The following is a 14,894-nucleotide window of genomic DNA, read 5'->3' on the forward strand; positions in this document are numbered from 1 at the left end:
TGAGATGTTGTCAACCCATTGTTTCATTATATCTCCCGAGTATGCGAAATTTCGAAGTCCCACTCAACCATTTCTGCAACTAAAACAACCTCCACAGCAAACCTGCGATATCATGAAGTGGCTCTTCAGTTACATACCCCAGATGAGGTATCAGAGTCTTTCGGCAGTTCTGCTCAACAACGAAAACACTATGTAAGGCTTAAGCCGAAACGTGAAGCTATTTTGGATCGGTTTCATTCCTTGATAGAAATCCATCAAATTTGGCGAATATGCAAAATTGTTTCTTATTTTTTTATTATTCTTCTTTTTTTGCAACTTACCATCGTTAAGTATCGCTGTGGCGGCATCTGTTGTTGCGCCCACCACACCACCACTCGATGCAGTGCGTCGGTGTCCAGTTAAAGCGCTGCGCAAATTCTTGTGATTAAAGAAACGTCGTCGTGTTGGTGGTGTGGCAAATGAAGATGCATTGATTGCATCGCCGTTGTAATTTGAATGTTGTTGTTGTTGTTGCTGTTGAGACTGTTGTACATTGTGGTTGTTGTTATTGCTATTGATATTGTTGTTGTGGTAGTGATTATTGTTAATATTATTGTGACCGTTATTATTACTGCTGCTGCTCGCTGTACTGCTGACTGTATTACTGTTGCTGCTGCTGCCAGCGCTAATGCCGCTGCTAATTGTGCTATTGTTGTTATTACTGTTATTTGTGTGGTGTATGTCCGCCGTAACGGTATATGTTGTTTGCGCGGTTGTGGTCGCTTTGGGCAATTTACCAATACTAGCATAACGATGGTATTCCGGCGATATGGACTCCTGCCGATTGTACTGCAAAGACAAAAACCAAAAACAAAAATAAAAACGATGTTGAAAAATATTGGAATTGGAAATGCGGTTGCTAGTTGGAAAGGGAAGCGTGACGCCTTTAAACTAAAGGAAAAGCAAAAAGGAATGCTAGGTACACAGTGGGGTCTGAGGCCAGACTTCATGGCATGGATGTATAAGGCAGTTATCCGACCAATTCTGACATATGTGGCACTCGTATGGTGGAAGGCGGTAGAGGTGAAATACATAATTAACATGCTAGGTAAAGTTCAACAATCTGCCTACGGAGCGATCACGGGGGCAATTAGGTCGTACCCCTCGGAGGCTTTAAACGTGATATGCAGTGTTCCACCGGTAGATCTCTTTATCAAGGAAACGGCATCTCAAGGGGCCCAAGGCTTCGGGATATGGGCCTTTGGAGGCAGCGTACATACGGGCACGCCCGTATCCTGCTCAATATTAACGACTCGCGCATCTTGTCAAGAACGGACTACATACGTCCAAGGACAGTCTTCGACACAAACTATACAATTCTCTTGCCCACAAGGAAAGATTAGAAAGATGGGGGGATCACTCAGAGATTCGAAATTTCGGTTTTCACGAACGGATCTAAAATGGCTTGCGGAGTGGGCGCGGGAGTATTTGCGACTGTCCCGCCCACGTCCTTATGTATGCGACTTCCCGACTCGGCAAGCGTGTTTCAAGCTGAGATTTTCGCTCGCTATCCAAGACGCGTGTAAAGCGTTGATGGATATCAATGGTAACGGTAACCGGGTAGCCATTTTCTCCGATAGCGAGGCGGCTCTTGGTGCTCTCGGGTCCGAGACGATATCATCAAACCTGGTTGGGAAGTGTAGGTAGAGCGTCGTGATTCTGGCGAGCCGTCAGATCGTTGCCCTGATATGGGTGCCGGGGCATCGAAACATACAGGGTAACGAATGGTCGAAGCAGAATAAAGTTGGGCCGGGAGAGCTTCTCAAATTTATAAACTCCACGGGATGGATATAGGGCGACGGGTTTCCCTGAGGCGCTTGGAAAATTTTTATTAATCTTCTTACAACACCCTTTCATTGGTTAACTCACGAGTTCGTGGCATCAAAACGGCGCATGAGCGCTAATGGGAGTCAATTGGGACTCGCCACTCCAACCAACCAACCAACCTCGATTGTGGATGGCACATATATCTGCTCTCCTGGATGATGAACCCGATCCCGCAATCGATGATGATGAAATTAAAGTCCCTCACCCGATTATGCCGAAGTCAGAATACTAAAGACCAGAATAAAACACAACACTTTGTCTGAATTTCGTTTCCATACAAGACAGTTACGGCTGCGCAGAATGACGTTGAGAAACACCATCAGCTCAGTCAGAAGCAATCTAGCCAATGAATGCTACTTTGGACTGTGTAAGCAATTGAAAGTAAAGTCATCTCTCTGCAAACGGAAATCATACTCTACAAGTCATTTATAGTACCCATCCTGCTATATGGTGCAGAAGTATGAACCATGACATGAGGCGGCTCTGCCAGTGTTCGATCCTAACTTGGTGTCCTGGAGCAATATGTTTCTTCTATAGAATAGACTTCCGCCTGCATTTGCATTGCAAGGACCCCAAAGTTTAAGTTTACCTAACCTGCAGATACTTCAGGTACATCCCAGGTTCTACATTTGTGAGCTATCAGAGTAGACATAAATTTCCCTATCTCTGTATAAGCTCCCCTTCATTGAATAACACTTTATGTTCTGTACCTGGAAGGTTGGCATTTGCAGGTTGGTTGGTTGGTTGGTTGCTGTGCTGCCCGAACGCCAAAGATCCGTGCCCAAGTAACGCACGGGGAGATATTTTGATGCACAATTCTACTGGAACGAATAGCTTCTGTTTTAGTATGGTTAGTCGTTACTCTGTGTGAACCATTTGGTGCGGACAATGGACTTGTATATTTTTTACAGAGCATTTAGCTACTTCCTTAAGTTCCAGCAGTATATAAATGCCCATAGTTAGAAACTTAGTGTGTGCTAGAGCTCGGTATTCACAGAGGTAGTGCCTGAACGTTTCTTTGCTGCCCTCCTCGCTGCAGCACTTGCAAATGCTACTAAAAGAGATCTCCATTCTCTCGGCGTGCAGTCCAAGTGGACAGTGTCTCTTGATTGTGGAAGTAATCCAAAAGACCTCTTGCAGCTGCTGACGGCCTTAGACAAAGTGATGGGGGAGTTAAGCGCCATGAGCGCTGCTTGGTAATCTGAGTAAATGCACAGCTCGCTCGATAACGATTTCCAGCTAAACTTGCTGTCTTGATAAACTTGACACGCGTAAATAGCATGGGGGAAGTACCATTAAGAGAAAGCCGTCCAAACTGTGCTATTTTGGTCTTGTTAGTGAACAGTATCAGTTCCAGAAGTAAAACCTTCAAAGGGCATCTTCTAGTATTTCACTTAAAGTCGACGGGAACCTCTGTTATAGAAATTACGACGTCGTCTGCATATGCGACTACCTTCACTCCAATTTTTATTGAGCTCCTGTAGAATATCGTTCAGCGTGACCACCTACAGAAGCGGTGAGAGAAGTCTTCACCTGCAAGTTCATTAAATGTATCTGCTTTCTGTCTCACGTAAAGGCCTTATCAGAAGACAGCTCAGTTTTGACACCGTTTGTAATCTGGTCGTCCACAGTCCGCTTTTCTTTTTTTTACACATCGTATTCTCTCAGTCTGAGGTTTTCTTTAGCGGCGTAAGACAGTACGTACACGTGCAAACCTATCAAGATTGCAAGACTACATCAACCGTAGCTTTTGGACTCGAGGGTCCGTAGCATCTGCGGTGCATACTAGCGCTTACATATGCAGCACATAGACACATCTCTTTTTAAGCTGAACTAAAAATGTTCCCATAGAAAAAACAAAAGGAAAATAATAATAATTCTTAAATATAAAATCAGATAAAGGTTCCCTGCGGTTATGGCACATGGGCAGGAAAACGTCTGTGGCATCAACAACGGTAATAATAAGTAAACGAATCAGAGAGTTAAACAAAATAAACGGCAAGCATCAAATATTGATTAGTCACATCCTCAAAAAAAAAAAAAAATCACTCACAAAAGTAAGCTTTAAAGTTAGAACTAAACGTAAAGTAAGAAACTATTTTAAGATACTCGAGTGTAGGTATTTATAGACAACATACATCTTTTTCTTCTATTTCTGCTTCATCATCTTCTTGCTTTTCTTGCTTATGTGCTGGCTAATTTTGTTGTTTTTCTTGTGCTTTTTGAAAGTGGTTGTTTAAGTTATTGTTTTTGTCTTCCCAATCATTTTACTTTAATCATATTTAGTCGATCAGTCAGTGGGTAGGCCAATGCCTCATATGGCATGTACCAGCGGTGCTGCATGTTGGCTGTCTTGGAGAGGAATGATGTTAGGCTTTGCAGGATGCTAGATGTGCTAAGGCGCATGCGTAAACTTTTATTATATTGCTATTCATATCAGTAATAGCACTTTATATACAATCATACTTTTTTCATGTATATTGGAACATTTTTCCGTCATCCCTTGTCAAATTTGTATTGAAGATCAAACGGTTTCGGTGTTGTGCCATCTTCAGTGTTATTTTTCGTTAACGTACTTTTCTCAATGCAATATCTTTTGAAATAGTACCTCATGCACAGACCTCCTTTTTAGAATGCTCCAATTAAGGGCTCACAAACAGATATATAAATTTTCATTTCATTCTCATAGAAAACATTGCTTTACTCCCAATATGTATAAACATCGATAACGCACTTTAAAATAAGCAAATTTTTTGTTCAAGAAGTAAGCCGTTCTTCGACAATACGGCTTCCAGGTTTTATGTCCCTGCTCGGGCGCCTCATGTAAAAGAGTTGACTGCATGAAGTTCATGAATTCCCTAAAATTAAAAAAAAATACTTGGCGCGATTTACCTACGAGGAGATGTAGGATCTTTCTCAATTTTTCCTACAAATTGTAGGTCCTGTTTTGTATCGACACCGAACGGCAGCTGCACGGTAGATGAATTTTCGCTGAGAAGCTGCTCATGGTTGGAATACACTCGGGTTATTTGCCAAACCACTGTCGAAGAGGGGTGCACCCCATACTACTGACTTTCAGATTCCCGACAATACATAATCCCGGAAATTTTCAGAAATCCCGAAAAGACACAATCCAGTTATAACAAAATCCCGACAAAACGAAAAGCCGAAAAGACAATATCCAGACAACATAATATCCCGACAAAGCAAATTCCCGATAAATTTACTAAAATTTCGTGCTCATACATTACGTACGCCTAAGCAGATAGGTGTTCTGTGCTGAAATACTTTGGATCGCGTAGCCGGTGTTGGAGCGGGTAAGTGTTTTTGTACGGAGATTTTTAAAATAATAGAAAAATACCGAGTATGTGTATTTTTTATGACATCATGTGATCTCCCAATTCATATATTTTCGCAGTTTTCGGGATTTTATGTCGGGATGTGGTGGTGTCGGGATTATGAAAGGACGGGATTTGATCCTGTTGGGATTTTGAATTATCCGGCTTTAGTCGTCTCGGCATTATGAATTGTTGGGATTTGGTCGCATCGGGATTACGTGTTTCGGGGTTTTGTATTTTGGGATTTTGTAAGTCGGGACAATGTTATATACTCCCCGGAGAGGAGAGTGACACAGATTAGAAACACTTTTTTCAAAATTTTTGATGTTGCTATGTCCGAAACTTGAACGCAGGACCTTCGGTGTGGTAGATGGCGCACGCTACCCACACACCACGACGGCTGCCTAGTTCCCAAATATTGTAGGTTATAATTTGATACGATACTCTAAGGAGAGAAAGTTCCATCACTGATACATATGAAATGAATTTTAGTTCGATCATACTGTGGGTAAGTTTTGTATGCTACTGACTGACAATAAACGCAAATTATACCTCCGTTGTGAAATGAAGAGAAGCCCAACATATGCTGGAGTAATCCTAGCTTTTGAGGCCAAGGTGATAAGACTATCAAAAAAAGGTTGGTGTACCCGAAACTACTTAGTTCGAATTGCGCTCGGTGGGAGGATCGACTTGTGCTGTACTGAAATGACCATCTATGGCGATCACGTTTAGAAAAACCTTGTCTAAAGTAACAGATGTAACCTTAACCCAGGATCTTCGGCGTCGTAGGCGAGCATGCTACAAATGCACCATGGCGCTGTCGATAGAAGCCGAGCTATCGATGGATTCGGCAGACGGGTGGTGGATGCCTAACCTCTTCTGCAAGTTCAGTGAACTGTAACTCTGTGATGGATGTCCAAGCCATCGCATATTGCTGTGCTATGCAGATATTTTCTGTTATATTATAGACATTTAATTTGTTTGTCAAAGAGTAGGACAGTGATTGTTAATAAAGTCCGTATCTTCGTATAAGAACTCCGATAGCTCATTGACGATGACTACATTTGATCGACTTTAAACCATCTCGAACCCAAGAGCGGTGGTGCATTAGACTGGCCTCGATACTTACTTTTCTCTGTTAAGGGGTTTCGGTGGCTATTTTTTACCAATCGAAGATCCGAGAATTGTTGCTTTCAATCTACTTCAAACTGATTGCTCACAGATCAAACCTTTCAAAGCCAACAAGTAATGGAAAATAGAAACAGACGGTCCAATAGGACATCAACTTCTGTCCTGGAGGCTTTGCAGGTGTACAGCTCCTAACTGCAAATTAATCATAAAAAATGCTTGAGGGGTTTAGAATATTCCAGCGGGGGGATTCAAGGGGTTGCTAACCGCAATACAAAGCTTAATAACGTCACAGCTGCGTAGCTTCTTTAGCAGGTGAGGCTCTGGCGATCTTAAGTTCCCAAGATCGCCTTAATCGTGCCTGGTACTGGAAAATACTTGATCTATATCCGGCAAAAGATAATAAATATCGATAACAAAATATTCGTAAAGTGTCTCTATCACTGCAAGAATAAGAAGAAGACAAACTCGAAGGTTCGAGTGGTAAAAAACGCTCTTGTTCGAAAGACCTGATCCCCCTAAAGTATGGCGTTCGCCATCGCTACTATGGGCTCGATGCTAGAGAAATTTTTGGTGAACATGCGGCTCCACAAGGATATGACAGAACATCCGACAGGCAGGGTTATTACTGGCGCTATTAAAAGGACAAGCCTAATAAGTACAATCATCGGCAGGTTCGTCTCAGTTCCGTTCTTCTAAAAGTTATCGAAATAGTCTTCTATCAGCATTTTATTAGGGAAGTCAATCTAAAAAAACTCCATTTAAAAAGAAATACATTTGCTTATAGATCGAAAGCTCTATAAATAAAAATATATGAAAATATGAATGAACTAGAAACGGAAGCTGATATTTATGGACCGACAGAAACACCAACATCTTTCCGACATAAAGCCTAACAACGAAGTTTGCTTTTGAAGCAGATAATAAACTGACAAACGATCTTGCCAACAAAAGTATTATATAAGCATTTTATGGTGCAGAGACTTTCCTGTGGGGTCGACTATATACATTTAAAAACTGTTTGGGAAACGTTGTCGTCACGGTTTAGTACAATATCAGGGCTTTCCTTATTTCAAAACGAGAAGTCCTACAAACTCGTTTGGTTTGTGTCGACCTTCTGGAAGATTGGACGGTTGGTGTACATTGGAACGACTTTCCTAGTCTTTTGTAAAAATTGCCTTGGATAAAAACCGGTTTTAGTGTTTTACTGGTCCGTCTTTGTTCGCGGAAATAAAAAAGCACTTGGCGCGAAATACCTCCGAGGAGATTTAGAACGAGCTTTTCTTTCAAATTTGAGTGGTGCTACCTTTAAAATTTTTCTACGAATTGGTGGGACGGCGACCTACATGTTTTATGCCGCCTTCAAACGGCATGACAGAAGAATTTCCGCTAAGAAGATTTTCATGGCGGAAATACACTCGGAGTGTTTGCCAAACCACTGCCTAGAGTGGTCCTGTTTCGAAAAAACTTGAAAAGAGTATTTTCATGTTGATTGGTCTTGGACTTGAACCTGCATACGCAACCTGTGTTATTAGTGTTAAGTCCACACTAAATCTGACGAAATATTTGAACCTTAACCAATTATATATTGTAACGAAGTTAGGTTATATTCCGCTTATTTGAAACCTTCTGCTAGGGTTCCAATCGCTAAACTGTTGAATAAATCACTCCAATATTCAGTATTGCAAACTGATCTTTATTTAGATTACTTTGGGATTAGTACTTCACAATTATACTTCTCAACCAATAGCGTGTTTAAATCAAAACAGATTACTGATTACTCAGCTTGCGCTGCTTTTATACTCTCCGTTGCTTCATTCGCATATTTCTACTAAAGTCTAGACGTTTTGCCTTTTAGTACTTCTGTACTTCCTGCTTAGTAATTTCTGTATACATACATGTATATTTGTAGTTTATGTCTAACTTATAGCCATATGCGGGTCAATGAACTGCAAAAATCGAACACAACAACCTTCGATTACATTCGGCAATATGATCGTGTTCAATGATCCAACTAGCTTAAACGAACATAATCGACATTGATTTAAAATCAACTAACTTATTGCATGCGTGAATATAATCAATTCAGGCGTTTGCTCGTTTGCCTCAACGGTGATTACCTTCATCGGAATGAAAAGGCAAATATGAAAACTCCATGCGTCTGAATATTTGCATGATTCTTCTGCCCTTACGTCACGGCGACAAGCTACATATAAATATACATATAAACATACATATAAACATTGCTTACGATTGTGGTTGTTTGCCGAACTAAACGGTACTAATTCTCGTGCTTAGATTTTATTCTCCGCTTGCCTTCCTTTGATCAATACAACCGTACGCAAAACCTGTTCGGTCATAATCATGCTAACAGAGTCTTGTAAAGACAGATGCTGAGTATATTCAATTACGAGTTTATTCAATTATGAGTTTATTCAATTTGAGTTTATTCGCATGATTGAATGTGAATGCAAGTGTTTAGTGTTTGATTAAATCAAGAAAATTGTGATTTTTGCAGTTCTCTGATGCAGGTGTATGCGTGTGTACTACTTCGGCTGATGATTACATGTGTTTGTGAGTATCTCTTTGTTGCCTTGTATGCATGTGTGTAAATGATGACTGATTTGTTCACAATAGATACGTTCACAATAGTGGCAGCTAACTTTAGTGTTGTTGTGCCTTTATTTATTTAGCATCAGCTTAATGATGCTAATATTCGTCACAATATTCACCTGTCCACATAGTACTGAACGAATTTATTTCGCACTTCTACCTAATCCTAAAATACTGTAACGAAGATTCTTAAAAGGAATCTCTGTTATAAGAATGCACCTGCCAAAAGAAAATTTACTACTGTGCATCACCGCTTACCATATTTTATTACTCTATTCAGCGCCAGTTATTCCACAGGCGGTACGTACGGCAAGCTCTTACCTGACGTGAGACACGTCGCTTTGCGTTCTAATGAACCTCAAATCATTTTAATCGCTAGCAACAATATGTAGAGAGAATTAAAATTTACTGATTGGCAATTTTCCAAATGTTTTCAAAGCAATGAATATAAGTGGAAATTTGAATTGACGGCAGAAAATAGGTGAAGACGATTTAAACAAAAAAAAAAAAAGATCAATAGAAATCAGTGTGAACAGCACAATTAACCGCACAATTGAACGAACAAAAAAACATATGTATGTGGCTAAACAATGTTGCTAAACATGCAGGTGCCACCGCAACATGTGTCCGTGTGTTCGAGCAGTTAAAAGTTATGTTTAATATGTCGTAAGTGAGGCGCCTCACAACGGATATATGCCATTATTTTTGATTATTATTAATGTTGGGGTAAAAACACCAAAAAAACAACAACAACTAAGCTACAGCAATAGAAAATTGCGGTTCACATAGCACACACTTGGACTTTTGAAGAAGAATGCAGGCAACCCGATTGCAAGTGTCGGGCCAACAAGCTGTACAGCATATTTCTCTCGCGATTGATTTGTGTGATTAGTTTAAATTGATTGAATACGATCGCTTTATCATTTATATATATTTAATGCATGTGAGCAAGCAGTTATATTTCTGTTCAGGCACATAACCCAATCAACAACGGGAGTACGTTAGAACAAATGTTAGTACTTAATTTGATTTGATGATATTGAGCTTTGGACGTCAAATATCAAGATTGATTGTAGAGTCCTTGATAGGCCATCCTTTTCTTTGCAAAGAGGCTACAGAAGGGAGGGACCTTTGGAAACCCTAAGTCAACGGAGTGGACCAAATTCAAGGAACATTTGAAAACAAAACTTGGACAACACAAAGAGGTTCCACTATAGAAGAAATGGAGGAATCCTATAACTTCCTATCAAAGACGCGTATGACAGCATACAAAAGAGCTCGTCCTATAAGGAAAATCAGAGTAAAAGCAAAGCTGTCGTGGTGGAGCAAGGAGCTGAGCCTTCCTAGAAGACAGGTAAAAGAAACGCTTAAGCTGGCAAAGGTCGCGGAAAGCGAAAGACGCTTACGACGCGTACAAACAAGCTTATGCACTAAGAAAATTCAGAGGAAAAGCAAAGCTGCCGTAGACAGGTAAAATAAACGATTAAGATGGCAAAGGCCGTGGAAAGCGAAGCGTGCAGGGACGAGCATAGAAATCTATGGAGGATAGATTTCACTATTATCTACCGGGCGAAGAGAGCCTCATGGCAAAATTTCTGTGCGGACCACTGGGGCTCCAGCGAGAAAGCGCGGTTAGGGACAGACCTAGGGGAAATGTAGGCCAGGGACAAATACATAAAGAAAACGTTGTATGGTAACGTAGTAGTGAAGAGTCCGTCGAGCGTTTCTCAACGCACATTTCCCATCGGGAGATGATGCAGAAGGGCCAGCAAGTAACACTTAAACTTCGATAGCGGGTAGTGCCGGGCTTGGTGACTGATATCAAAATCAAATGTGCGCTGAAGTCTTTTGCTAAGTTTAAATTGGCGGGCCCAGATGGTATATTTCCTGCCATGCAACAAACCTCGAGTAGAGTGATCATGGAATTGCTTAAAATAATATTAGACGGTTTCATGAGACTGACTGATGTATCATGTAAGTAAAACTGTTCTCCACAACACAACACATGCACACAAAAGCCAATTCTGTGGACAAGGCAGTGCTTAGGGTGGTTGTAAACATGGAGAAAGCCTTGGAATATCAAGAGTACGCCTTAGGTGTCTTCTTAGGCATTGCCGGGACTTTCAAAAATGTCTAAACGGACGATCATGGATGGTCTGGCTGTATGCTAAATTGCAAGAACATTATTGAGGCCATGGAAAAAGTGAACAGAGGAACGCCACAGGGCGGGGTATTATGACTTTTAATGTGGACGCTCGTCATTAACCAACTGTTCAGGCGGTTCGACGCGGGACCCGTTAAACTTATGGCGTACACAGATGACGATGATCGCACAAATAGAAAGTGCCTTCTTACAGCTAGCCCTTTGATGTATAGAGCACATAGAACATAGACAGAAAATACATACCTGGGCATTAAATGACGGGTTGAGCGCTAATGTGGAGATGACGCGTGTGGTTTTGCTTACTAGGAGGCATTTGCTACCGAATTGCACAAGGCACGAGTTAGAAGGAGTGACTCTGCAGGAGAAACCTTATACATAATATTGTAACGAATTTTGGGAAATTCCACTTTTCCAAACATTCTGCTAACGCTCGAATCGCTAATTTGTCGAATAAATCACTCAAATACTTCGTATTGCAAACTGATCTTTATTAAGATTACTTTGAGAGTGGTACTTCACAATTATACTTCACAACCAATAGCGTTGTTAAATCAAAACTGATTCCTCATGCCTCAGCTTACGCTTCTTTTATACTCACGGTTTCCTCGTTCACCCATTTCTCCTAAGGTCTAGTCACTTCGCTAACTTCATACCAGCCATATACATGTATATTTGTAGTTTGAAGCCATATGCGTGTGTATATGTGAGTACTACTTCGGCTGATGATTACATGCGTTTGTGAGTATCTCTCCGCTGCCTTGTATGTATGTGTGTACGTGATGATTGATTTGTTTGCGTACATATGAGTGGCTGCTTAGCATCGGCTTATTGATGCTAATATTCGTCACACTATAAAGGAACCATTTAGGTAGTAAGTTGTCGTGGAAGCTCAACGCAGAGGATAAAGTGAAGAAAGCCCGATGTATGTAGGCGAGTGCTGGGGTATTGGTGGGGTATATCGTGCTTCTCTCTCATTAAATATTTACAGCGATTTTAAAGCCTATCCTATATTACGGAGTCCTTGTTTGGTGCCACACTAAAATTACCTTCTTTAATAAATTTAAGGGAGAAGTGCAGGCTTTAAATGCGTAGCATGACGAGTGCCCTGAAAATAACCCTGACGGCTACACTGTGTGCCATTCAACCTGAAGACTTGATGACTAAGAATATAGCGTTAACAACTGCAACGAGACTGAAACCTTGGGGCAGCCTATGGCAATAATTAATCATAGCACAACATTTAAAAGTGTCTTAGAGTGTATGAATCCCTTGGATAGAATGGGATAGGGAGAAATATATATCAATAATGGGTCCCAGGGCATATAGAAATAGAGGAAAGTGAAAAGGCAGATTAGCTATCTAAAAATTTGCAAAGAGGACGAAACTATAGCTCCTGATTTCAAATAAGGTAAAGTTGACTAGAGTTTAATGTTGTTGTTGTTGTAGCAGTACAGTTTAATCTTACCACTTTGTGTGAAACACACAACATTTTGCTGCTTATCTCAACTTAGTTGGCAGACGATACAGGGTTAGACTCTAGTCAACCTTAACTGGAGTTTAACTTGTACTGAATAACGAGACCTTAATGCAGTAATGGCATTTGACAAGATCTAAAATACAAAAACTGCTGGGAAGTGCCCAATGATCATTTAAAATCCAAGACTAACAAAAAACGTCAACTACCCTAATGTACATATATTTGTAGTACAGTAAATTCGATTATATGTATTAACACAAAAAAGTTATGTTCTGAGATCGACAGCCTAATTGAGTTGTGCTAATTACCGCTGATACAATCTGCAGACAGTGTGAAGAAAGGTATAAATAAAGTGTAAACTAAAAATGAAGGGAATACGGAAATATAAAAAGCAGAAATCACAAAACAGATTGTACTTATCGATGTCCATCTTCCCTTAATTGAGGGAAATGCGAAATTGCTGTATTGATTTCTTTTGTACGAGTCAAGGCTAAAGAGTAAAAGATTGGTTCTATCGATTGAAGAAGCCCATGCAAAAAGCTGAGATTGAATCAGAATATAGAGTTTTGCAACGTTGGTTGTTAGTTGAGTTGAAGTGGCTGTCCGAGGGCACACTTAGGCCAGTGATACTATGCTTATTGTGATATCACGAAAATATAACATTACCTTTCCTCTTCGAACTTTATTGCGAACCTGTTAAAAGCTACCAAGTCCTTGATCTGCTACTTTACGACCTGGTGCAGATTACACAGAAAGGGAGTTTTTTGAAAGCGCTGCGTTTGGAAATTATATCTCTGCTTAAGGTGTAAACGTGATGTGATATTTAAAGATCTAATTTTGGCCAGGTTTTTGTGTAATGTACGACACTCTGTTGTTTGTAGCAATCTTTCATCGGCTTGACGGTGGATGTGCTCTTTTAACATTAGGTTGCATTTGTGGAAAGGAACATACTTAAGTGTTATTGGTCATGTTCGCACCATGCCTATCGAGTTCATCTGCAATGCAGTTTCCTTGGGATTCAAGTTGATATGCGCAATACAAAGCTTTAAAGCTTCAAGGCTTCCGTTACCCAATTGTCAACCTCACCTACGCGAGGGGAATCCTGTTACTAATATGAATGTATCATACATAGCAGGCGAGGCTCTTGCGACCCCTAGTCCCTCATGGCACTAGGGGTGAGGGTGGGTTGGCTTGGAAGGTTTAATGTGGTCATATTAATCGTTCTCGAGATGGTCCGGCTTGTACCTTTATGGTGCTTTGTCACCGGAACGTGCCGATTCTGTATCCGGCAAAGGACCATCAACATCGATAACACTCCCCAAAACCTTCGGGAAGTGTCTTTATCATTAATACAACAACAACAACATGCAGTTTCCTTCAATGTCCCTGTGCCTCGGTACCCATGTGAGGTTTACACTGTACCATTGGGCCATCTCTTGCAGAGATCGGCTACAATTTAGTGTTAGTTAGGAACTGGACGGGGGTTGTCGATATTATGTGGCCCTATCCTATTTCGGCTTCCATTATGCCTAATAATTCTGCCTGGAAATCAATGGCAGGGTGATTGTGTGGTCTGAAGGAGAGTTGGAGGTCAAAGTCCCTTAATTAGACTCCATTTACAACTTTTCTGTTCAGCTTAGAGCCGTCAGTGTATGTGAAAATACTGCCGTCAATAGCAAGGCACCTATCCGACTCCACCCAATCATCCCTACTGGGAGTTTTGCCATGAAGTGGCTTTCCCAAACTATTGCGGTCGCACAACGATCCCTGCTAGGAGGAAGAAAACTGTTTTTGTTCAGTATGCGAGAGTGTTCTTTGGTTTTATTGTACCAATTAGACAATTCCCTTAAACGCAGGGCTGACTTTGCCGCTGCTCGATAAACAGCATGTCAAGAATGATAGAATGTCAAGAATGATTTAACCAGTTTTGCTAAATCACCAATTTTGCTGATCATACTAAATCTTCGGACTTTACCCAAGCAGCATTTTATTTTCACCCGTTGAAAATTCAGTTCTTGGTAGGACATGCAATCTTGAGGTGTGAGATTGGGATAGATTTGCTTTAAGCCAACGGTATGAGCAACTGAAAAATTTAATTGTAATTCCACTTAATTTTTACCGCAATAATGTATATCCCTTTCTCTTTAAAGGCACCTTTTGGGATCGATTTGTAAGAGCTGCAACAATAATGTTCATCAGTGTTCCACAGAAAGTGGCAAAAATGCATCTAAAACGCTTCATTTCTACTCGTCTACATGAACAATTGCGATACAAACATCCAAACGGTTGAAACTAGTTACTGTGTGTA

General features: G+C 40.7%; 1 protein-coding gene across 18 annotated transcripts in view; it reads right to left on the bottom strand.

Annotated features, from left to right (window-relative positions):
• The window catches only part of rols (rolling pebbles), a 280,847-nt gene that overhangs the window by 8,360 nt on the left and 257,593 nt on the right, over positions 1 to 14,894 (bottom strand). For all 18 annotated transcript variants that reach the window (XM_067788137.1, XM_067788130.1, XM_067788129.1 and 15 more), the window contains one exon: positions 321 to 828. In XM_067788137.1, coding sequence (XP_067644238.1) covers positions 321 to 828 — 508 coding nt within the window. The remainder of the gene's footprint in view (positions 1 to 320; positions 829 to 14,894) is intronic.

This window comes from Eurosta solidaginis, chromosome 5 (assembly GCF_040869045.1).
Source record: "Eurosta solidaginis isolate ZX-2024a chromosome 5, ASM4086904v1, whole genome shotgun sequence".
Classification (NCBI taxonomy): Eukaryota; Metazoa; Arthropoda; class Insecta; order Diptera; family Tephritidae; genus Eurosta; species Eurosta solidaginis.